The 23,519-nt window shown below is 39.6% G+C and overlaps 2 protein-coding genes across 7 annotated transcripts; both read left to right on the top strand.

The window, feature by feature from the left end:
- Positions 1-1,851: 1,851 nt before the first annotated feature.
- RD3L (RD3 like) lies at positions 1,852-6,530 on the top strand. Of its 6 annotated transcripts, none has more exons than XM_009559116.2 (4): positions 1,852-2,173; positions 3,061-3,149; positions 3,810-4,115; positions 5,017-6,530. In XM_009559116.2, exons 3-4 carry the CDS (start codon positions 3,817-3,819, stop codon positions 5,273-5,275), a joined length of 558 nt encoding a protein of 185 aa, XP_009557411.2. In that variant the 5' UTR covers positions 1,852-2,173; positions 3,061-3,149; positions 3,810-3,816; the 3' UTR covers positions 5,276-6,530. The 6 variants fall into 6 exon arrangements, with proteins under 6 accessions (XP_009557411.2, XP_053924205.1, XP_053924207.1 ...); XM_054068230.1 differs by having other exon boundaries at positions 3,058-3,149; XM_054068232.1 differs by lacking the exon at positions 1,852-2,173 and adding an exon at positions 2,623-2,849.
- An 8,768-nt stretch (positions 6,531-15,298) lies between these two features.
- ATP5MJ (ATP synthase membrane subunit j) lies at positions 15,299-21,492 on the top strand. Its single transcript, XM_009559117.2, has 4 exons — positions 15,299-15,415; positions 18,522-18,645; positions 20,413-20,433; positions 21,296-21,492. Exons 2-4 carry the CDS (start codon positions 18,522-18,524, stop codon positions 21,319-21,321), a joined length of 171 nt encoding a protein of 56 aa, XP_009557412.1. The 5' UTR covers positions 15,299-15,415; the 3' UTR covers positions 21,322-21,492.
- Positions 21,493-23,519: the final 2,027 nt, after the last annotated feature.

Here is a 23,519-nt window from a genome sequence, read left to right as displayed (position 1 = left end):
AACCACATCAGCAAGGCAGTTCAAAAGGGAAGAGATACCATTTTATCCACTGCCTGCCACCCTTATTTCCTTGTCTACGCAATCGATTTTCAACTATCATGTACTCTTGTAAGGCTGTTGTTTTGGAATTCAACTCTTTGCTGATAAGCCTGGACCTGTCACAGTAAGAAAGGAAAGACCACTAAACGTGCCTGAACTGATTCACAAAAACAAATCTACATGCTGGCTCCAGCAACACTTGCTGCTCCCTCAGTACAATTTGAAAACAGCATCAGAAAACAAACCTGAAATAACCTATACAAAAAAGAACAGTTATCTCGTTACAAAGCCTGAGAAATGTTTATATGAAAAGATACCTTTTGTGATTTACCCACATAAAAGGAGACATCATGCACTGGAACGCAAAGAATATCACCAAGTCATAGAAACAAGATATCTTCTAGGAATTCATTACATTCTTTGCCTCAAAATTAGGAAGACAAAGTAAAAAGAGGTTCAAGGTTAAGTTTAAAATAAGTTCAAATAATCCCCGTTTTATATCACACACAGACAATTAGGGTTAATTTACAGGGAAAAAAAAATTTGCAATCAACTGCTCTGGTGCAGCAGCTGAGTAAATTATGGTTTATTCAAAAACACAAAAATTCCGCATCATTATATAACTAACATTATAGTGTTGCTCAAGTATTATAATGTGCTTTAGTCACTAATACCAGCAAAGGAAAATTCAGAAGAGGGAAACCAACTATGAAAATGTTGTTTTGGTATACTGCATAAAGCAGAACCACTAGGACTGAAGTGAGTAATGAGATGAAATGCCAAAGACAAGAGAAATGCAGAAACTTAACACCATATATCACTTTTAATAATCACCAGCATTGTTGAGTTATCTAGATTTGTCAGACTGAATTCAGGAAAGCGCAAGATTTCCAGATTAACATTGAAGAGACCAAAACGTTTTTCTTCAGTAAAAGGAAAAGAGATAGCGAAAGAACTTAAAATGAATACTTCACACCATTTGTAGTTTTATTATTGTAATTTTAGGAACTGCCTAAAAATTAATGACAAGAATCAAAACATAGCCTTCCCCTCCCATTCCCCAGGTTAAATCCTAACAGTAACTCTAGTTTATCTAATAAAGACAAACTAAGAAAATGCCTTCAGGGAACAGACCCACCATCAGGCAAAGCCAAGTCTAAACTACCATCCTGACACAGCACAGTGGAACCACCAGTACATTTAGGGATAGCGGGATGAAAATGTAACACTTCACAAAGCTTTCAAGGCATCTCTTCCCTGACTACAGATTTGAAATGCTTAGAAAAGTAGAAACAATACAAATTTTCGGCTTTAGTGTTCTCCTACCAATGGAAAAGTAAATACCATTCCCTGTATCCTGCATCACAGAATTTGATGATGCAACCAAAGATTCGGTTAAAAAAAAAGCTCAAACCAAAAAAACTACAACTGTTGTAGGTTTCTCATTTAATTAATTTGCATACCTTCAGGTATGCATTTCTAATTTGCAAAACACTACAGTGGATTTACACTGTACAGCATTTTTGCTTTCAAGCTTGATATGGTGGGGAAAAAAACGTGGTGACACATGAACCGTGCTGTAAAGGAAGTGGCAAGGAGCATTTTAATTTCATCTGAAAATCTGTCAGGACAGTTCTGTCATCACAAACCCAGCTCCCTTCCTTTTTCATAGTACCACATACAATGCAATGTGAAAACCTTCCAGCTGAAGAGGATTAATACTGACAGTTGAATTTTTCCAATGTATAAGTAATATCAGCTTTAATAACAGCCATACACGTCATCCTCTATGTTGTATGACATGTAGAACAAATTTACAAGAACCCCTGTTCTCACAACTGTTCAACACACCAGTGGAGGCAAAAAAGCAGGAATGAAAAATACTTAGAGGACCAAAGACAGTCATTAGAACAAGAAAGAGGAGAAGAGAAAGCATTTTGTACATCATGCCCACTGTTTAGATTAATAGGAAGAGACCAGATAACTGGAACGGAAAATGGCTGCTTCAGCGACCTTTAGTGTGCACAATGCCATCCCTGAATATGCATCTTAAAAATGGATATGCTCAAAATACTCATCAAGGAAAGAGGGAGCAGGCAACTGACAGCCACTGGAGAGAAAAGGAAAGTCTATGGTAAGACTTACAGTTCCAGGCTTTTTGCATCAGCTTAACCTCAACTTGCATCTCCTTCTCATTCTATTCCTTTAATTACATTAATGCGTCTTTCGTGGCATGCCGTAGTTGTTAGAATGGTTTTCTTTAAACACATGTGAAAATTTAAAACGTTAACAGCTATGCGCAATAACAAAAAAAGTGTAGTACCACGAGATTGATGATATTTATCTGGAAGAAGTATCTAAGATAGCAACAAAATACCGAGCAACTGTCAAATAGCTCTTTTCTGTCAACACTCACTTAACAAAGGCTTTAGATGATCTTTACTACAGAAAGACTATTCTTAGCTGTTTAAAAATGACAGTAGAACAGTCTGATCCCCCTCTAATGGAAGAAAAGTCTTCCAGCATCTCAGTGGCCTGAAAGTTTAGTTTGATGATAAAAGCAACATGGTTATTTTTAGCACTCTACAGGCATAAAGACACAGCTCTAAACTGTGACCTACAGCTATGCACAGCCAAGCATCACATCATGCGACAGCCTTAACTTTAGCTAGAAGCACGTCTGGAGTTGCTTCAGACTATCATTATTCATCTCACTACCAACAATACCTTCCAAAGGATTTAGCAACAAGCATTTCAAATTGTTACCATCTTTTTTAAAATTGCTGCCAAAGGCAGAACTCAATTCAAAGGTAGGAGCTGTTAATGGACTTCCTACAAAGTATTTGAGAGACCACGCATGTTAGGGTAAATGGATTACTACTTCTTTCTGGTATAGAGGATGAAAAAGAACCTTAAAAGCAGAAAAACTTAAACTGTCATATTCAGTACAGAAAGTCATTTTTCTAAGTACGGTTTGAGTAAATAGAAAAAAAAAAGAAAAAACTTGTTTTCTTCCAGCAGTACTAACAGCCTGGGCACAGGATATGCTAGAATAAAAGACCTTCAAGCAAACTCACCTGGAACAACACCATTCACAGACAACTGCAAAGGTAATTTATGTTATTTTATTCCAATCAGTATTCTTGTGTCTGCATGATTTATAACAAACTGCAATTTAAAAAACTATTCCACCAGAAGTTTTAAAAGCAGATCACACTGAGTTCTAACACTTTACTTCATCACTTTTTAAATGTACAGGTAACTTCAAATTTTGGAAGTTTGGATTTTTGTGTTTTGTTGGGAAGGATTCTTTTTTGTTGTTGCATTCTTTTTGGAGGGGTTCTTGTTTGGTTGATTTTGCAGGTTTATGGTGCGGTGTTTATTTTTTAGGGGGGGCATTTGGGGTTTTGTTGGGGTCTTTTCTGGTTGTTGGTTTTTTTCCGTAAACCATTTATACTACCAGGATAAAAAAATGAAGTATTTCCAAGCTGACAGATGCACGCTCTTAAATGATGTAAACTTCACATAGTTATGTCAACTCAGAAAACAGACTAAAAATACTATAAAAATATAAGGCTTGTCAGATTTAATTATGGCTTGGTAATTATTGTAATTCTTGTTATCATTACTTATGTTGCCCCACAAAATATTTTAGGATCATTAATAAAGCTTCCTTTAAATGTTTAGTTGCTAAGAAGGAGGTCTACAGGTATAAATAACTATGAGTGGACAGAAATAAGCAAACTTTATTCCCCCCACACACCTCACAGCTTAAAAATGCCACTTTTTGGCTGGATAAAATGGTCAAAAAATGATTCCTACAAACCCGCAAGACATCCTGGATCAGAAGTAGTTACAAAAACTCTACTGCGAGAGTTGAAATGGCACCTGAAAGAGCGTGAAAGATTAGTGCAAGAGATTGAAAATGAGCAAAAAGTCCAGAAGACTGGCATGGATTACAACTGGCTGAAGAGTTACCAAAACCCTCAAGCAACAATTCCAGCTACGGAGCAGCGACAGCTCGAAGTTCTGTGTTCACAAATCCAGCCTTGCCAAACAGGAACTGTTCTCAGCAGGTAATTGTTTCATGTTTCTCTAACTTTGCGTACTCTATCATAAGAAAGATGTTTCTTCTACTTAATCCAAGCCTGTAGTTGACTCTGATCTTTCTTCCAAAGTTAAATGGCCAGCAACTGGAACACATTTACTGCCATTTTAGAAATTACATGCTTACTTTAATATGTTGTACTTGGAAGGTTTTTAATCAGGATTTTCCTGGTCTAACCCAAAATATGGAAAGTCTCACATGCGTAAACATGTGACCTCTCAGTCACATTTCAGTTTTTCCTGTTACTTATTCCCAGTATTAATAAATAGTAACCCAATAAAAAAAAAATTAAAGCACTAATGCAAGGCACTGCTATCTAGAAACCCAGCTTCACTGCCTAAAATAGCTGAAAGCTTCTAAAACTAGCAGATCAGTGCCTCCACAAAAAAAAAAAATCCCATGAAGAAGAAAATAAAAAAACAGTTTTCAAAAAACAAACACCCCCCCCCCCATTTTACAAAGAAAAATTCTCCAATTCCTGTATTTTAAATACATTCTCAGAGACACACAGAAATGACAGAACAAGCTTATGTGCCTTTTAAAGCCCAGAATATACCTCAGGGCAAAGTCAGTTTAAGTTACCCAGATGGGCCAAAAAAAAAAAAAAAAAAAAGAAGCATAAAGAAGCATACCCAGCAACAATAGCTTTCAGACTTCGTAATAGCTGGACCATATCCAGTGCATTGTTAGACCTCTTTTCCTCCTATAATCTTGTGGGGGAGGCATGTGGGAGAAATGTAGCAGCAAGGAATAAATTACACTAGAATGTAGTCATTTCCTCCTCCTTCCTCTCCCCTCAAAAAAAGCAAAGAGGAAATGGAAGAGTTTTCAGTGCTGATGGTTAGATTTCTGGTTTTGTTTGTTTCTAGATTTCGTGAAGTTTTAGCAGAAAATGATGTTTTACCTTGGGAAATCGTCTACATATTCAAGCAAGTTTTAAAAGATTTTCTTACCACCACTGAGAGAGAACATCAACAAGACCAACTGGTAGATGCATGGAATACAAATTGCTCTGAACATTTCAGCCTGCACGGAGACAGTTCTAACAAATCGGACAAAGACGAAATCCCCACGGTTTCCAGTTATGTCGACAAAAACACACAAGCATGTTCCCACCTTCTCTCATAGAATCTGGAATCTACCCTATTACTACCCATCAAGTTCAGCTGGTCTGTGCTTCTTTCAAAAACTTACATAGCGGTTTGCATTCTTTCTTGTAATCGCTATCCACAAACATTAGAATAAAAAAGGCGACATGCTCCTCTTTTTCTCCAAGTTCAGAAGTTAAAACCCTTAACTCTAGCTAGCATACAGTATACAAACTTCACGTATGAACTCTCCTTTTAACTTTATAGTACCTTAAAAATGTTGTGTTTGAAGGCACCTTTTTACCAAAAATGTAGATGTTTCTAAATAAAACTCTGAAGCATTTTAGTTTTTAGCCATATATAGCTTGATGTATTTAAACAATAAAAGAATGCTTCCCAGATTTTGAAACAGCGTCAATCCTCAAAGCATTAGGCAAAAACTTGTGTATTTGTCACATAGCTTTTAGGCTCTATGGGAACTTTATACCGGGTAAAATAAATGGTTTAATATAACGTTACACCAAATCAAGTGATAAATACTTTTTGAAGCCGAGCAGTTATTTTTTAGCTTCAAGAATAAGTTCTAAAATTAAAACGATGTCAGAAGTTGTACCACTCTGCATGTACTATTACTGTATTTTTCCCAAACTGTCCTCTCTACTTGCTGAAATACTGTGAAAACAGACAACTAAATGAAAACGCTGGGTATCTAATGGTGTTTAACAACTAGCTCTCTATTCTTTAAAAAGTTAATGAACTGTTTTATTTCAAATAGTTGTACTCCTTCATTTGTCTTCCTGGAAGTTATCCTGAAACCCAGGCTCTGTATTAAACTCCAATCTGTTCATCAAATCAGACAGTACTTTACTACAATAGCAAAAGAGTCAACAGACCAGTTCAAAGCAAGAGGCAATCTTTTTAAATTTCAGTAAAACAAAATCTCACTGTGGATTCATAATAAAGTTTTACAAGACCAATTGGATACGTAGCAGTTAGGTCACAGCAGACAATTAGAGCAGAAATCAATGAAAACATATGCCAGAATTTCCAATTGGTCTCTCATCACCGTATGTAACAAATTTTTACACGTCTTATATAACCTCTTCATCTCCAGATTCCTTTTCATATGTCTGCCACATCACAGAAAATGGGCAAGACTCACATAGCCCAACTCACAAAATGCACTATTTCACAAATACAGAGGGGAAACTGCTTCCTCTAATCTTTTCTTCAAACACACTGAAGAAAATGCTCAGATTTCCTCAAGTTGGCAACACACAGCTGAAAGCTATTTCCTTACACTCTGCAGTTGTATACTCCACTCAAGAAAGAATTTACTAATAATACAATATAAATTAGGCAAAACAAACAGCACAAAGTTTTCATAAAAGATAGAAATACTACCATAAAAAAAAAAAAAAACTAAAAACTTTGGAATGCTTGTAATGTAGAGAACACTTCACACACAAAAGTGGAACAGAATATACACAAAAGGTGAAACAATCAGAACTCTTCCATACATCAAACTGACAGAGCACTGGAGGATGCGAGTACACAGGTTCCTACAAGACTGGAATAAATAATCGCAGCTTAATACCAAAAGTAACCAGTTCCTCCACTTTCTATACACTAAATACACAGAACTTCACAAGCAAGTGCAAATTCATATCTGCACTCAGAACTGGTATAAAATTCTTGCAGCTGTCTGCGTATAAATAACAAAAGGCTTGATCTCAACTTACTCTGTCCTACTGATGCAGAATAAAAGAGTATCAGATACTTTTTATGCAGTTCTAAACAATCTAGATGTGGATCCCTGCATGAGGGCAGGATGGTTTGAAAGAAATATTTTTCTCAGTAATAAAGCTTCCCACAGAGTTAAACTTCAAGTTCCTTTTCCACAGGAAAGAAGGTAACAAGTACTAAGCATATAAAAGGCACTAGCTGAATTAATACTGCACTGAGAATTATCATCCACAGTGTGGGTTTCAGAAAGTAATTTTTATTTGGTCAAATATGCAAGATTCCTGCAATGGTAACTCACACAAAATTAGTTTCCTAAAATGGTACCTTCACAGCTCTCTATTGGAAAACGGGTGAAAAAAAAACACCTAAAAATTTAGTCTCCAAATTTTAGTTTATGGAAAATGGTAGGCCAGTAAACAAGCAAGATCCACTTAACTTTTTGATCATCAAAAAAACAGGTAGGTGAAAGAAAAAAAACCAAACAAAACCCACACAACCCCTCAAGACAACCACAGATAAAACTTACCTGTTCTTCATAAATGTCACCTCAATATAAGCAAACACAGTCTAAGTCCAGAAACAAGGACCTTCAACTACAACACACGTTAAAAGGCAGTCTCTGAATAATAGCTGAAAAAATTACCTAGGCAGCACAGCCAATTCAATGTTCAACACTAATGCAATGCTAAGGAAATACTTACCTACTCTTATATGCATATTTAATTGATGAAACCGATACTAGGTTACTGCACCCACTTCCGGTGTCCACATTTGGGGTAAAAGGAGAGGGAGAAACGAAACTGGGAATTGGAGAAGGTAGCGGAAAAAAATTATCCAAAGACTAAGAAAACACCATCCACTAACATCTCAATTTGTTCATATTTTCAAAAACAGAAATAAGGGGTAAACCTTAGAGAAGGAGCACTTCCATCGAAGTGTTAAGTACTGCCTCTCTCTAGTTAAAAAGCACAGAAAAGCTCTAGTTAAAATTAGAGAAAAGCATAGAAAAAAGCAAAGGTTTAAGAGCCAGATGACAAACTAAAAAAGCTAAATATGTTTTAAAGAAACTGTCTAGGTTTACCTCAACATTCTACAAAGAGAATCTGTGCCTCAGTCGACCGGCTAAGAGACATTTTCTGGAGTTAAGCTTACACTTAGATTTAAACTCTATTAGAGAGCAGTAACGGGGCCATTGGCGAGGTATCTTTTCCCTGCTGCAGTTACTGTCCAAGAATGCAACTGTTTCTGTGAGCACTTTTTATTTATGACCTGCAGGATTTACAGGAGGTGATCTTTTTCCTTACACTAACACAGCTGGTGTTTCTAACACAGACAGGCAGCTGACACAACACTCTTGTGACAGAAAGGTGAGTGGTAATAATTTCAAAAGGCAGCAAAGTCTCTCACCTGCACAGGTGTCAGGCAGGAAAAAAGCACGCGATGCCTCCAGACGAATAAGCCAGCTACAAAAAAAAGGCTAAATTGGTGAACGCTACACCTACAAAGTGCAAGAAATCAAAGAGGTAATAACCACCTTTTCCATGCTTAAGCCTTTAAGTGTTCTACCATGAATCACAATTTTTTTTATAACAAGGGAAGATTTAAAGGTCTACATTTCTTTTAGTTCAGTTAAACATTATCAGAGAAATTAAAAAGTTAATGAGTTAAGGATCAAAATTCCAACCACAATTTCTGAGAACTATTATCTTTCCCTAACAAGCTCAATTACCAACACTGCTATTCTAGAGGTAGTTTAGATAACAAGATAAACTTAAAAGCCTTGAAAAATGAGGCATCACTGGTACAGGAAGAGAACACATTCTAAGTATCTTATTAAGGCAGACATGAGGCTTTCAGATCCCATTAGACAGTCTCAGTATAATGTCTGTAAAATACTGGTTACTACACCACACTTGTCTGCAATAACACACTTGTTATTTCTGCTACCATTTTGGTATTAATCCTACACACTCTTACATGTAAATCTAGATGAAAGTGGGAAGACAGTCTCTACCACCAGACACTCACCTGGCTTGAAATAAATATAAATAAGCATTTGACAAATATGAAGAGTTTCAGAGTAAATATTAAAGCAGGCTAGCATGCTACCAGTAGCCTCCACAAAAGGAGATAAATTCTTTTGTTTTCAGCTCTTCAAGCTTTCTTTCAAAGCTAACATATAAAATCTAAGCATTTCCTACTTGAATCCAAACCTTCTCAAGACTCCTTATATTTTGCAAAAAAAACTCTAAATGTAAAACACATTTCCCAGAACTGTGAAACACAAGCATATACAGAGACAAAACACAGCTAAGCAAACATACCTCCTTATAGATGTTCTATTCATTTTGCAGCAGCACAAACACTCCCGTCACCTATCCCCAAAGATTTTATAAGTTTTATGACGAGAAAATGCTGTCCACACTAACATAAACAGCTATATAGTATGCATAGCCCCCCTCTCTCCTCAGAAGGGAAAGAAAAAATGAAGATAAACAACTGTAAAACTAACTTTTCTCCATTAACTCAGTTGTCAAACCCCACAATTAGGTTATCTGCCAAAACTTTAGAGTGGAGACCGGTATCTGTTAACTAAAGATAACGATACACCTCTGCCTAGGCATACAAGGTTGATGAATCTCACTGCTTTCTTCGTGTTACTTATGTACATGTGGGTGGCCTTAGTGGCTAAGTTGGGTTCAGGAATCTCTTGTCAAAACCCTCCTTAGTACTACAGAAATATTATTGGCACCTAAATAAAGACTGAGAAGTCCCAGACATTTCATGCATACTGACTTTAGGTACTATATTTGTGAGCGCAGTAATTAACCTTAAAAAAAATTAAAGTTCTGTCTGCTCACTTCAGGAAAATTGTAACTAACTCCACAAAATCCAGTAGCTCTCAGTCAGAGATTGCTAATGGCAGCACTTTTTACATTAACGGATGAGAGGGGATAAATATTTTGACATGCTGGTTTTGTCCTTTCCTTGAAGCAAAGACAGAAAACGGCAGCCTGAGCAACCTCTGCTGAACTGTCAGAATATCTGGTGTTAAGATGTTATGCGTAAAGTTTGTTCCTTCTCAGAAGCCAATGTACACTCCTTAACACACTTCCGGAAACAGAGTGACCCACACTGCTACACATCACACAGGAAAAAAAAAAAAAAAAACACTCACTCTAGAGTCTACCTCCAGGTAATTTTGAAAAAGACTTTAGGACACAGAAGCGTATACAAAATACTTTTCTGTAGTGACCACAGATTCACTAAACCAAACCAGATCTAAATACTAAGATTACTCTGCACTGCCATGACACCTTCCAGTTTTGGCACATTCCAAAGGAAGGTATCTTTCTTTGTTCCGCTATCCAAACACTAGTGAAAACCAAATGTGCCTGGCTGCTGTGCAAATACAAATACAGTTCTCCTTAGCGGCAGCAAACTCCGCCATCTGAGAATAAAGCACATCCAAAGAGTAACTTCCCAATGTGTCCCAAACTAGCTTTACCCTGATAACTTAAAATGCTTCAGATGCATCAGAAGAGCAATGCCAACGCACAGTTAGAAGAAACATAGCAGCTGGTTCAGGAAAACAGACTGTTAACTGCTTCTTAGAGAAAACAAAAGTTCCTACATGGAAGCAAATAAAGATTCAGTTTCAAATAACTGAGAACATCTGCTGCAAGTGGCATCTGCATGTTAACTGCTGGAAAATTACTGGCTCAAGAGGATTATTAAAGAAAATAAGAACAACAGATAATAAATAAGTCAAATTTTCACAACTTTGTAGCATAACAAGTTTATCTCACCAACTAAGCTATAAGGTACATAATTCACAGTATTAAGAATATTTGCTTGTGAACTCTGGCATAAACAAAGGATGACTGTACTCAAAAACACTTAAGTTACAAATAGTGCATGAAACTACCTGTCAAAAAAAATTACATAATGTAAACAAGATATTCAAGGGTGAAAATTACACAATAAAACTCAATAATACTGTTAAAGGACCACGAGGGAAAAAAGATTATCCCAAGTCACCAGTGTGGCTCCTTGATTTAATAGCTGAATGCAAAACAATGCACTCTGTGAGACTATTACTCCCCAATGAACAAATAAATTTACTCCCGAATCTTTATTTAAATTTTATTTATCCCTTGCCACTGCCCAAATACTTGTACCAGAATAAACCAGATCTTTTCCAAAACCACTCCAGTTTTCCAACAGCACTTGCTCCAATGGCACAGCTGTGCTGAAGGCGCTTCAGAGAAAGAAGAATCCCACACATAGAATGTCTAGTGATGGTCAAGACAACAGCGATGAGTCACAAACAAGAAAACAAGTATTCACACCCACAAGAATACATCCGTGCAGAACCTGGACTGCAGCCACAGGCACTTCTGGAAACCACAACCCCATCGCCCCGAGACCCCATGGGGTAGGGACAGCATCCCTAGGGATGCAACCGAAGGAAAGAATAAATCATTATGTTAACAGAATGAATTAACTTAAGCAATATAATAATCAATCTTGGGCCAGCTTGCAGCAAGAAAGAATGTGATTATAACAGGATTTTTAGTTTGTTCACCAGTTGAAACAAGCAACAAATCAAGTATTGCGTATCTCAAACTTATCTTTGATGCTCCAAGCCAAGAAAAAGACGAAACAAAGAACAAACCTGAGCTCACCAAGAGGACAGAATGAGGAAAGAGATAAGATAAAGAGCATCAGAGGATTCTGAAAACACAAAGGAACTGTGATGTACAGTGTGGTGGTGTATTAATGAGTTCTATGCATGTTTAACCAATATTTCCCAGAATACATAAACCAATGCTTCACAGAATCTATAAAGAATCACTAGATTGAAAGACCTCTTAGATCATCTAGACCAACCATGCCTATCTGCCACTAAACCATGTCACCTGAGCACCTCATCTACCCATCTTATAAACACCTTCATGGATGGTGACTCTACTCCCTCTCTGGGCAGGCTCTGCCAGTGCCCAATTACCCTTTCTGTGAAAAATTTTTTCCTGATATCCAGCTTGAACCTCCCCTGGCACAGCTTCAGGCCATTGCCCCTGTCCTGTCCCCTGTCACTTGGGAGAAGAGGCCAGCGCCCACCTCTCTACAACCTCCTTTCACAGGTAGTTGTAGAGAGCAATAAGGTCTCCCCTCAGCCTCCTCTTCTCAAGGTTAAACAACCCCAGTTCCCTCAGCTGCTCCTCGTTAAGACTTGTTCTCCAGTTTAACTCACTATAAAAGTCCTGTAACCAGCCTCAATAGACTCACACATAAGGTGAAATAATTCCTGCTGCGTCGACATCGCGTTGAAGAAATACCTGCTTAACAAACAAACTGGCATTGATTATTGAGCTCAGCTTTTCCGAGCCTCACCACGCACGCCGCGGGCACACAGACGAGCGAAGGCAGCCCGGGCGGGAGGAGCAGCTCGTACCCCCCCGAGCGGAGCCCCAGCGCCCCGCACTCACCCTGCAGCTGCTACGCGCTCCTGCATGGCGAGACGGGACGCGGGGCAGCGCGGGAGATGGCGCAACGCACCGTCCTCGGCTTCCTCATGCAAAAACCGGGCGTCGGTCATAGCTTTGCCAAGGGCGAACCGGTTACCGATGCGCTCCTCGCCGCTCCTCCCGTCACATGGCTCACACCCAGCACAGCGCTGCCGCGCTTCCCGCGCTCGGCTCGGTCACGTGACCACTACTCGAGCCCACGCTGCGACCCCACCTCCCCCTCCTTCCCTCTCCTCGGTCACGTGACCCGCCAGCTACGCGGCTGGGTCTCGCGCTTCGCCTCACGTCCGCCCCGGTTCCCGCGCTCGGGCCGGTCACGTGACTTTCTCACCGCCGTGCTCTTCACCTCAGCCCGGGTTCTCGAGAGGGGAGCGCGGCTGTGCCCTGTGCGAGGACAATGCCGGCGTAATAAACAGGCTATTCAGCATTTTGGGCTTGAGGCGGGGAGGTGGAGATCCAAATGTATTGGTACCTGATGTTTGGACAAATGTTTTAAGTCATGAGGTGAAGTGTCTTATTTGTTTGGTGAGGCCATCTTTGCCTGTGGTGCAGGGTTCAGTGGAGTGGCAGTGCTGCACCAGCGGGTGCTGCTCGCCCCCTTCCCACCCCCCTTCCCACCTTTCTCTGCCCGCCTGAAAGAAGAAATCATTAGTTATAAGCTACTAACCTATTATTAGTTTAAACATAAGGAATTTTAACGGGGCTGTGACTGCATCTGGTTAAGCCAGATAACAAGGACTGGTACAACAATAATAGGAAGAAGAACCAGCTGGGCCAGATACGGCCTTGAAGAGGACCCAAAGAGCCTAAGAGCATGTGCAAGGAGGAAAGGTGAAAAGTTCAACACAAGGAAGACTGCCTGCCTTCATCCCCAAAGACCCTATTGACCACTACCACAAAAAAACGTGCAAGCACTAAGAGGAGGAGACCTATGATAATGAGTTACCAGAATTAATCTTACTATAATAATGAGTTCCTGTGACTACTTTTACTAATCCTACCCACTTCTTGGTAAAGTCATGACTATGTATGTTAGCCCAATGCATATATATGATATAGCACAATAAATATGTGTCAGCTTTGATGCTTGGTGTGCAAGCTTGGAGGACAAATCCCCCTTGCACCCTGTGCGCAGGCGCATACCTGCACCTAACTCTGAGTTTGGCATCGTTATTCCAGGAGTCACACCGGACCGCCTCGTCCGACCCTTCTCAAAAGACCCATGGCAAGACCACCCCAAAACGTGCTGACAGGGGGCCGGACAGGCTTTATTGTTAACTTGCTTTCAGCCCAAATGTAACGTTTTTGCAAAATGTATAAAAAGGAGAGGGAAGTCGGGGCACAGCAGGCCTCTGGTTACACAGCCCTGCCTCAGCCGTGTGACCAGCGCTGTATACCTTGCTTTGCTGACTTTATTCCACAATAAAGAGGTATTTTATACTCAGAATTTTAGTTTCCAGAATGTGTTTATAACACCAAGTAGGGCCTTTGTGTTGCTTAGGGAATAGCTTGTCCTGGAAGGCCTACATGGGGTCGGATTCAGATGAGCTGAGGTAATCACACCAAACTGAGCTGTTCAGTTGCCACACCAGAAGGACGGGATGTCATCCAGAGGGACCTGGACAAGCTGGAGAAGTGGGCCTGTGAGAACGTTATGAGGTTCAACAAGGCCAAGTGTAAGGTCCTGCACCTGGGTTGGGCCAATCTGCAGTCTCACTACAGGATGGGGAGTGACATGATTGAGAGCAGCCCTGAACGATTTGGGGGTGCTGGTGGATGAGAACCTCGACATGAGCCAGCAATGTGCCCTCGCAGCCCAGAAGGCCAACCATGTCCTGGGGCTACATCAAAAGAAGCGTGGCCAGCAGGTCAAGGGGGGTGATTCTGCCTCTCTGTTCCTCTCTTGTGAGACCTCACCTGGAGTATTGCGTCCAGTTCTGGAATCCTCAACATAAGAAGGACGTGGAGCTGTTGGAACAGGTCCAGAGAAGGGCTACAAGGATGATCAGAGGGCTGGAGCACTGAGAGAGTTGGGGTTGTTCAGCCTGGAGAAGAGAAGGCTCTGAGGAGACCTTATAGCGACCTTCCAGTACCTGAAAGGACTACGGGAAGGCTGGGGAGGGACTGTTCACAAAGGCTTATAGTGATAGGACGAGGGGCAATGGGTATAAACTGGAGAGGGACAGACTTAGACTACACATAAGGAGGAATTTCTTCACGATGAGGGTGGTGAGGCACTGGCACAGGTTGCCCAGGGAAGTTGTGGCTGCCCATCCCTGGAGGTGTTCAAGGCCAGGCTGGATGGGGCCTTGGGCAGCCTGATCCAGTGGGAGGTGTCCCCGCCCATGGCAGGGGGGTTGGAACCGGGTGGGCGTTAAGGTCCCTTCCAACTCAAACTATTCTATGATTCTGTGATTCTATGATTAAAATTAATCATTGGAAAGTAATAGAATATGCATAAGTGTTCTGGGAGAATTTATCCATAAGCCTGTGAGTGGGAAATCTATTCGGCCCCAGCTTGTCTAGCTGCACACGACTGATAGGAATGGTTGGACTCGATGATCTAAGAGGTCTTTTCCAACCCAGTGATTCTATGATTCTATGACGGAGATCGCTCCTCGTGTTGCCGGACCCTGATAAAGGATGCTCGCTTTCTAAAACTCCAGAACTCTTCGCGAGTTCGTTTGCCAGTATTCTCGGTGTCAGACTCCGGGACGGAGCGCGGTCTCCCCGCAGGGACGCGCAGGGGGGCAGACTCCTCGGCCGCAGGGGGCGCTGCGGGGAGGCGGCGACGCTCTGGGCGCGGGCTCGGCGCTCCCTTCCCGGCGGTCCCCGCGGCGGCAGCGCGCGGCTCTCCCGCTCTGTGACCTTCGCTGCCCGCCCGCGCTCTCCTGGCCCTCACGGTGGGTTCCGGCCCGGGGCCGCGGGGTCAGACCAGGGAGGAAGGGGGTGGTGACCGAGCTCTGCCGTGACTCCCGCGGCCGTGGTACCCTGCGGGTCTGGCCCAGGGCCGCGGCGGCCGTGAGGAAGGAATTCGATGTTGTTTCCGCTGGATTTCAGGGTTAAAAAAAAAGGCCTGAATCGCGCCGCGACCACCGAGGCCTTGGGAAAAGGTCTCTGCTCGGTTTAGCAGGGTTGGCATTAGGATTGCTTGTTGTCTATGTTCTGTAGAGGTGGGAAGGTCCTGTGAGAATTGATTGATAAGTTTTTCAGCGGCTGGTTTGTATGGTTAATTACCTTGTCATATAAAGTCATAGAATAGTTTGGGTTAGAAGGAGCCCTAAAGATCATCTAGTTCCAACCCCCCTGCCATGTGCAGGGACACCTCCCACTGGGGGATCAGGCTGCCCAAGGCCCCATTCAGCCTGGCCTTGAACACCTCCAGGGATGGAGCAGCTACAACTTCCCTGCCTCACCACTGCCATTGTGAAGAAATTCCAACTTATGTCTAGCCTAAATCTGCCCCTCTCCAGTTTATACTGATTTCTTCTAGTCCTGTCACTACAAGCCTTTGTGAACAGTCCCTCCCCAGCTTTCTTGTAGCCCTTTTCAGGTACTGGAAGGTCACTATAAGGTCTCCTCAGAGCCTTCTCTTCTCCAGGCTGGACAACCCCAACTCTCTCAGCCTGTCCTCCTATGGGAGGGGCTCCAGCCCTCTGGTCATCCTTGTAGCCCTCCTCTAGACCCCTTCCAACAGCTTATGTTGAGGATTCCAGAACTGGACACAAAAATCTGTCTTGATATGGAGCTACAGGAAAGCTGGGGAGGGACTGTTTACAAAGGCTTGTAGTGACAGGACTAGGGGCAGTGGGTATAAACTGGAGAAGGGCAGATTTAGAGTGGACACTAGGAAGAAATTCTTCACCATGAGAGTGCTGAGGCCCTGGCACAGGTTGCCCAGGGAAGCTGTGGCTGCCCCCATCCCTGGAGGTATTCAAGGCCAGGTTGGATGGGGCCTTGGGCAGCCTGATCTAGTGGGAGGAGTCCCTGCCCATGGCAGGGGGTTGGAGCTGAATGATCTTTAAGGTCCCTTCCAACCCAAACTATTCTATGATTCTAAGAGATAGTGTGCAGACAATCTCCAGACATGGATAAATAACCTGAAAGAATAAACAGTCTTAGAGTTGCAAGAATTTATTGATATGCTTACTTGTCTTGTAGGATGTAGTTGCCTTAGGTCAGATTTGTCTCAGGAGATAGCCTGAAGGGAGTCTCCAGACATGGCTGGATAACCTAAAAGAATGAATATTCTTTGGGTACTTACATGGTTCTTTGTCTAAAACTAGTATGTATACCTACTGCTTTTGTAAGATGGGATACCTTTTTTAGAAGGGCATCCAATTCAGTGCTGAATTGTAAAACAAAAATGTCATTGTCTTTGCTTCAGACTTTGTCCTTTTCAGTATTTTACCAGCAAATAAGTGTTTCTTACAATCCTTTCCTTCTTTTTAATTCGGTCTCCTTGTTGGTTAGAATGGCCTGAAATTCTGCTGTAGCAGAACTGTTGCTGTTAAGGCACTGTTTATCTGAAACTGCAAATAATGGTGACTTTAGGGGAGGTGGAGTGTTCTTAATGGTATTGCTGAAAGCACTGTTTCAGGAAATCTGCCCACAATAATAACTTTGATTGAAACGTCTGTCTATAAACAAGTAAAAATGAATACATGTTTGTCTATAATTATACATTAATTACCATGAAGATTACTTAATTCTTGACGAAGCATCTAGGTTTTTCCAGTTGTTTTGACATTGGCTGTCCTTGCATAGTTTTCTTTGATGCTTGCCAAAGGATGCTGTACATTTAGTAATGGCATATAAGTAAGTAAGCATTACCTCGCAGAAGTTTAAATCTGCTTTTCTTTTCTTGTACTCTGTTTTACCAGATATTGTCTGTATGTGTATATAGCTGACTTTATTGAGTAGGAGTAAGTGTACATAGTGACATTATTGGCGTAATGTCACCTTCCAGTTCCTGAAGGGGCTACAAGAAAGCTGGGGAGGGTCTGTTCACGAAGGCTTGTACTGATAGGACTAGGGCCAATCAGTATAAAACTGAGAGGGGCAGATTTAGAGTGCACATAAGGAGGAATTTCTTCACAATGAGAGTGGTGAGGCACTGGAACAGGTTGGCCCAGGGAAGTGGTGGATGTCCCATCCCAGGAGGCATGGATGGGGGGCCTTGGGCACTCTGATCTAGTGGGACCGCGTTCTTGCCCATTGTTTAGGGGGGTTGGAGCTGAATGATCTTTAAGGTCCCTTCCAACCCAAACTATTCTATGATTCTAAAGCATTGTATGTAAGGCAGAGAACATGCAGTATTTTCAGTCCAGTGTGGTGCAAATATATACTAACATGCTGAATGGGAGTTAGGGTAAACTTTATTTAAAAAAATCTTAAAGTTTTCTGTTTGTCTTAACAAATTGCACAAAAAGAGAAAAAACATTGAGAGGGTTCTTGCTCTTGGGGCATATTTTGAAAGTAAAATATTCATGATAAATCATTAATTTGGTTTTTTATTATAATTACTAATTATAATTTATCTTGCTATTTTGATTTGAAATTACCATGTTGGGAAAGACAGCTGTGGGGAAAGGAAAGTGATTAACTTGGTAGTGCAAGGAAGGAGCCTCTCTTACTTGTCTGGAACGAAGCTTTCCTCCTGAGGGAATCTGAAAACATTAAAAAAAAGCTGTCACTGATGGGCAGAGAGGAGCCTGACTATTGCTACTCTATAAATGCTCTTTTGAGTCATCTTTGAACCTTTTCATCAACTGTAATGTATTATTTTTTATTGTCTTAGCCCACAAATAGCAACCTTAACTCTGAATTTTCATTGCTTTGCTTTCGAATAAATACTTCTGCATGTTTGGGGATTTTTTTTAACCTGCAAACTGCTGCTGATATATATCAGGAGTATGAATATGTATAAAGATGTATATATATATAAATTATAGTGGGTAAGAGTACAGTTGCAAAACTCACCATGGCAAAACTTTTTATAATTTTCAGATGGTGCAGACAATGCTTCCAAAGTCATTGAGAGCCATGAAATTCTACTTTACTACTGTGTATCAAGAAATATGGGTTGGTGTAGCATTAACAGCTTATGCCTATTACAAAATCTCATATGGTGGTAAGTTTCATGTTATAGTCTTCATTAGGTGTTACTTTATATTTAATGTTTATAGATTAATATATCGTGAACTGTTAGAAATCAGTTACTGAAAACAGCCAGCAACTAAGAAATTAACACTCTTACTTAAGGCCAGGTCTTTCCCTTAAAAATTCAGGAGTTGTAGCATGCTCAGTGTAGAAGGTTACACTAACAAAATACTCAAATGCCACTCTAATTGTACCTAGGTTATGAAGATGAGGCAAGGTAGGAATTATTTCCAAAAACACACATCTCACTTGTAAGATACAGCCAGAGGCTTTCCCTGTAGATTTTCCTGAAGGGGAATGTAAGACTGTTCTGAACTACAGCATATTTTGATTAGATTCTTTTTTTAGAATCCTTATGGGTTTGAGTTTTTGCTCAAGACCTGCAAAAAAATACAGTTTGTAAAAGGTTTTCCCATGTGAACTTGTGAAAGTAAAACACTAGTTTATTTTGGGCTGATGTGAGGTACGTCACTGAATATTAAAATGCGTTCTACTTGGTGATATTGGCTCACTTTCTCAGAGGAAGAAACAGAACATCTAATATAAAAATAACAAGTTTGTGTAGGCCCGGTCCCTCCAAGCAGAAGGGTGCAACAGATTATGGTATCTTAACGGTCTTGTTCTCCAGTTTAGGCTATGCTGAAAAAACCCAAGTCAAACCCTTTGCTAGCTGTCATAAACAATTAAATATTATAAACTATTGACAAACTTGACAAGGAAAGGAACCCATCACCGTGGGAACAACTGAGTGATGTTACCTCAATATTTCTCTAGCTCTGTCCAAAAAACTTATAGCATATCCAAAACTGTTAACTCTACACCAACAAGCTTAAGTGAACAGCCAGAGAGGAGAGAAAAAAAAAACCAGTTTAACTTTTGCTTTAACTTCTTTAATCTCAAGGAGAATTCAAAATTGACAGACTGTTTCAAGTTTGTGTTCATGTCATGCTCCTGTTATTTTCATTTATGATTTAGAAAATAGATGTGGTGGTGTAGGGTTTTGAGGGCCAAAACCTTGATATCAGACAACTGTATACTAAGCATTATTTTAAAGTGAAAATAGATTTTAATAGATGTAGCCCTTTCTGCAGCTTGGGCAACAGTTTTGCAAGTAATACATATATTTGTGGAAGAGTGTGTTGTAGAATAACTTGGATTGGAAGGGACCTCTTGAGCTCACCACATCCAAAACACTGCTTAAGGTAGTTAGATCGGGTTGCTCATGGCCTTATTCATAATTCAAATTAATATTACCAAGGGTGGAGATTGCACAACCTCTTATGACTGTCTTCCCTACAAAGAACTTTTCCATGTCTCTTTGTCAGATCACTGTGAATCAGTATTTTAGGAGAACATGTATAAAGGGAATGTAAAGCAAGCTATTTTACTTAAAGGAAGATTGTAAAGCAATCTGTATCACTTCAGTTTACATCCATATGTTGTGTGCATACATATCCATGTGTTTTGTAAAATAGTACCATTCTATATGTGCTTCTTTTTAATTACAGTAGGAGTCTTGATGACTACAATTTCTAAATGCATGGAGTCTTGCTTAATTAAAAACAGGCCACTTTCAAACATATACCATGGAAAGTATGTGTTGTACACTTTTTAAATCTTGTTCAAGCTTAGCAAGCAAATCACGAGTAGTATAATGTAATTTATCTCCAAAAAATCAAATGGGAAATATTTTTTAAACTGTCATTGTTAAGCTTTTTTCTTTTTTTTTTTTTTTCAGGCAAAAAAGCAGTGGCAGATAGTAAGTATTAAATATCTAGTGCCTTGTATTTTTTAAATAAGTGCAGCAAAAATTTGCATATTTTATGTAAGATTGGTGTTTTAAGTTATGGATTTAAAAAAATGCTTAAGGACTACTACAAAATAGGTAGTTCTAGTTGTATTGGTGGTTTTATAACCTAAAAACATCTAGGAATCTGCACAGCTGCTACCTCAGTCTTAAACTGTCCTTTGTGTAGGTTTTAGGAGTAGAATGGAAGTTGTATGCCTTGACTGGGGGGGGGTGTCTTTTAAATAATGGTAGCAACCATTTAATGGAATTCCTTAAATCAGCATGATTTCAGCAGTTACTGCTATTTTTAGCCATCAAGAAACTAAAAAGTTTAAGCTTATATTTTGAATTGTTACTTTTATATCTGCCTTAAAGTAGTGTTTAGACATTTATGGACAGTTTCTTCTAATTTATTTTTTCCTGAGCTGCTATATTTTGGTTAACTTTCTGCACCATGATAGATAACCCATTTGTGCACATCTGAATATGTATATTCAAATATTATTTACATTTTTAAATGTGTGACTAGAGGAAATACTGCCTAGTAGACAAGGATAATAGCATAAATAAACTTTAATTTAGAATCATATGAAAACTGAGGAAGAATGACTGTTTGCCATTAATAGTGCTTTATGACTTGCAAAAGAGGATTTTAAGTATGGGCCAAGTTTATGCATGTAGTTTGAGGCTTTTGTTTGATTTGATGGGGCAGCTGAATCCACCATTTCTTATGCTCAGATGCAGATACAGTTGTCTGTTATAGGTTCTGAACAACATTCCTGAATTGAACTGCTTTACTGTTTGGACAGTCTAAATTGTGTCTTTATTTCAGAGTCCTCTGGTGCTGGCCATCATTAAAGACCTCTTCTCTTCTTGGAGTATGAACTTGGTGGTTCGTCATCTTGACTGTAAATGAAGCAAGTTACAGCCATAGCAAAGTAAATTCTAAAACTGTACCTGATCCATCTGTTGTAATTAGAGAAAGAATAAATCCATTGAGCAACAAGGAATTAAACATGTTGAACAAAGTATGCTGGAGTGTATTGTTAACCTACTTTTTAGAATAAGCATCTTCTGTTTTCTGTGGTTCATCCAAGTTCCATGTTAAACTTCTTTTCATTAGTACTTTGAATACGATCAAATTTCTATAACTAAACTGGCACTAACAGAATTAGCCAACACTCCCTTAGAAAAGGCATTAAGCCTCTTTGGGTTTTTTCTAATTATATGGGGTTTTGGCTAGAAGTTCTGAAATACTGCACTTTTTTTTTTAAATATTATTTCATAGGATGCAATGTGTGAGGACTTAATCCTGAGCTTTTTGTCAGCTTACGGTGCAATAGTTAAGTGTACAAAACCTTATATTTTTTAAAGAGTTCTTAGTTCTGGAAAGTTTAAAAGCAAAAGCTCTACTGTTATTAAAACACCATGCAAAATGTGTAGAAAGTTTTTATAAAGGGTTTGGGTTTTTTAATATTTTTTTTTTATTTATTTGTCCTTCATATTCAGCAGTGCTAAGGAATTAACTCTGGAATTTTTTCCTTTAGTCAAAAATTTTGCAAAGGAGTAACTAATAACCTGCCCATATTGCATGAGAAAATTGATATTACATGGCATCATTTGCCATTTGAGCTTATAAAAATCTCAGAAGTTAAAGGGAATTACAAAGTCATACACTGTGGCAGCAGTTAACATCAGCATAAGCAAAGACTTAACTCACTTCAAGGAGTTTGCCTTTTTCCTGAAGATTTAGAAGTAACATATGTATTACTATGATGGGTTGTTAGTATTTTTTGCAAATAGCTGTTAAAATAACCCCATAGCTAGTATCCTATTTTGGAGACTCTAGGAGCCTCTGCTATCTTACGAAACCAGTTTTCAGAACCATGTGTACTGAATTCTGTATCAAGGATACATAGTGTATAAAACCAAAACTGGACTTCATGTCATGTTTTGTTTAAATTTAACCTAATCTGCTTTTGAGAAGATTAAGAGGCTTAAGTCATTTTAATGACTTAATGCTTACGTGCATCTTTTTAACTACTTCACTAAAACATCTTAAATCTTTCAGCTTGATTAAAGTTTTGCTTTTCAATCTCTCAGATTGCAGTATCTGGCCATAACTTAAATATTTTGTATTGGAACACTCAGGAGCTTGATAATCTTACTTGCTGATGGTAAGCATTCCAAACACTGTGTTGCCTTTAATTTCTTAAAAAAATTATACTTCTGCTTAACCTTAATAAGTTGTACCTATTATGAAGTAGAGTAAAATTACCAGTTCGTATTTCTTTGAAAACTTTCTAAAATAGGCAAGTATAGTTATTACTCAATTTGAAAGAAATAGGGAGCCTCTCTTTCATGCATTCTTGACGTTTCTTGCAGTTTTCTTTGTTGCATCTTCCCTTGAAATGTTTTAGCTAATTCTTTCATCATTTCTACATGGTTTTTCAGTGTTTCCTCACTGTAAAAGAAATGAATGAGAAGTAGAAAGAAACTCGCTGTTTGTTTATTTACATAAAACCAAAAACATCCAGAAGAAGGAGATAACGAATGAAAACTAGAAGAAAACACACACTTAAATGAACAAATATTAGGCCAGTGGTGATTACAGGGTGGGTCAGAGTTGTGGTACAGCTAATAAGTGGTTCAGAATTGAAAATTTATGCCAGGTAAGGAGCTATACTTGCATTTGTAATGCAAATTTATGATCACTAAGGTATAGTCCCTAAGATACTATGCATACTTCAAATGACCTGCTTTAGCAATTTCCCAATTACAGAGCTGAGAGAAAACAAGCTAGGGAAAAAACATTAATCACTGCAGGATTTGTTTCACCATAGCTAGAAACCTGGTACACTGGGACCGAACTGTATCTATGTGCGTCTGATCTCCTACACGTTAGTTGAAAAGCAAGAGGAGCGTCTGCTAATGCCCCTTGGAGTGTTATAACTGCACCTTTTAGGTAAACTTGACTTACATCAACTCTTAATGCTGTTCAGCATCTGACTTCCGTGATTTTATAGTAGGGAAAAGTACATATGGGCAGTGATTGT

This window comes from Cuculus canorus, chromosome 5 (assembly GCF_017976375.1).
Source record: "Cuculus canorus isolate bCucCan1 chromosome 5, bCucCan1.pri, whole genome shotgun sequence".
NCBI lineage: Eukaryota > Metazoa > Chordata > Aves > Cuculiformes > Cuculidae > Cuculus > Cuculus canorus.
Note: the sequence above shows the minus strand (reverse complement) of the source record. Positions and strands in the feature narration are given on the sequence as shown.

Excerpts from the sequence above, each read along its gene's own strand:
- ATP5MJ (XM_009559117.2), top strand. The coding sequence starts at position 18,522 with ATGGTGCAGACAATGCTTCCAAAGTCATTGAGAGCCATGAAATTCTAC. Across the intron at positions 18,646-20,412 it reads TTACAAAATCTCATATGGTG|GCAAAAAAGCAGTGGCAGAT; the intron begins GTAAGTTTCATG and ends TTTTTTTTTCAG. Across the intron at positions 20,434-21,295 it reads CAAAAAAGCAGTGGCAGATA|AGTCCTCTGGTGCTGGCCAT; the intron begins GTAAGTATTAAA and ends TCTTTATTTCAG.
- RD3L (XM_009559116.2), top strand. The coding sequence starts at position 3,817 with ATGCCACTTTTTGGCTGGATAAAATGGTCAAAAAATGATTCCTACAAA. Across the intron at positions 4,116-5,016 it reads ACAGGAACTGTTCTCAGCAG|ATTTCGTGAAGTTTTAGCAG; the intron begins GTAATTGTTTCA and ends GTTTGTTTCTAG.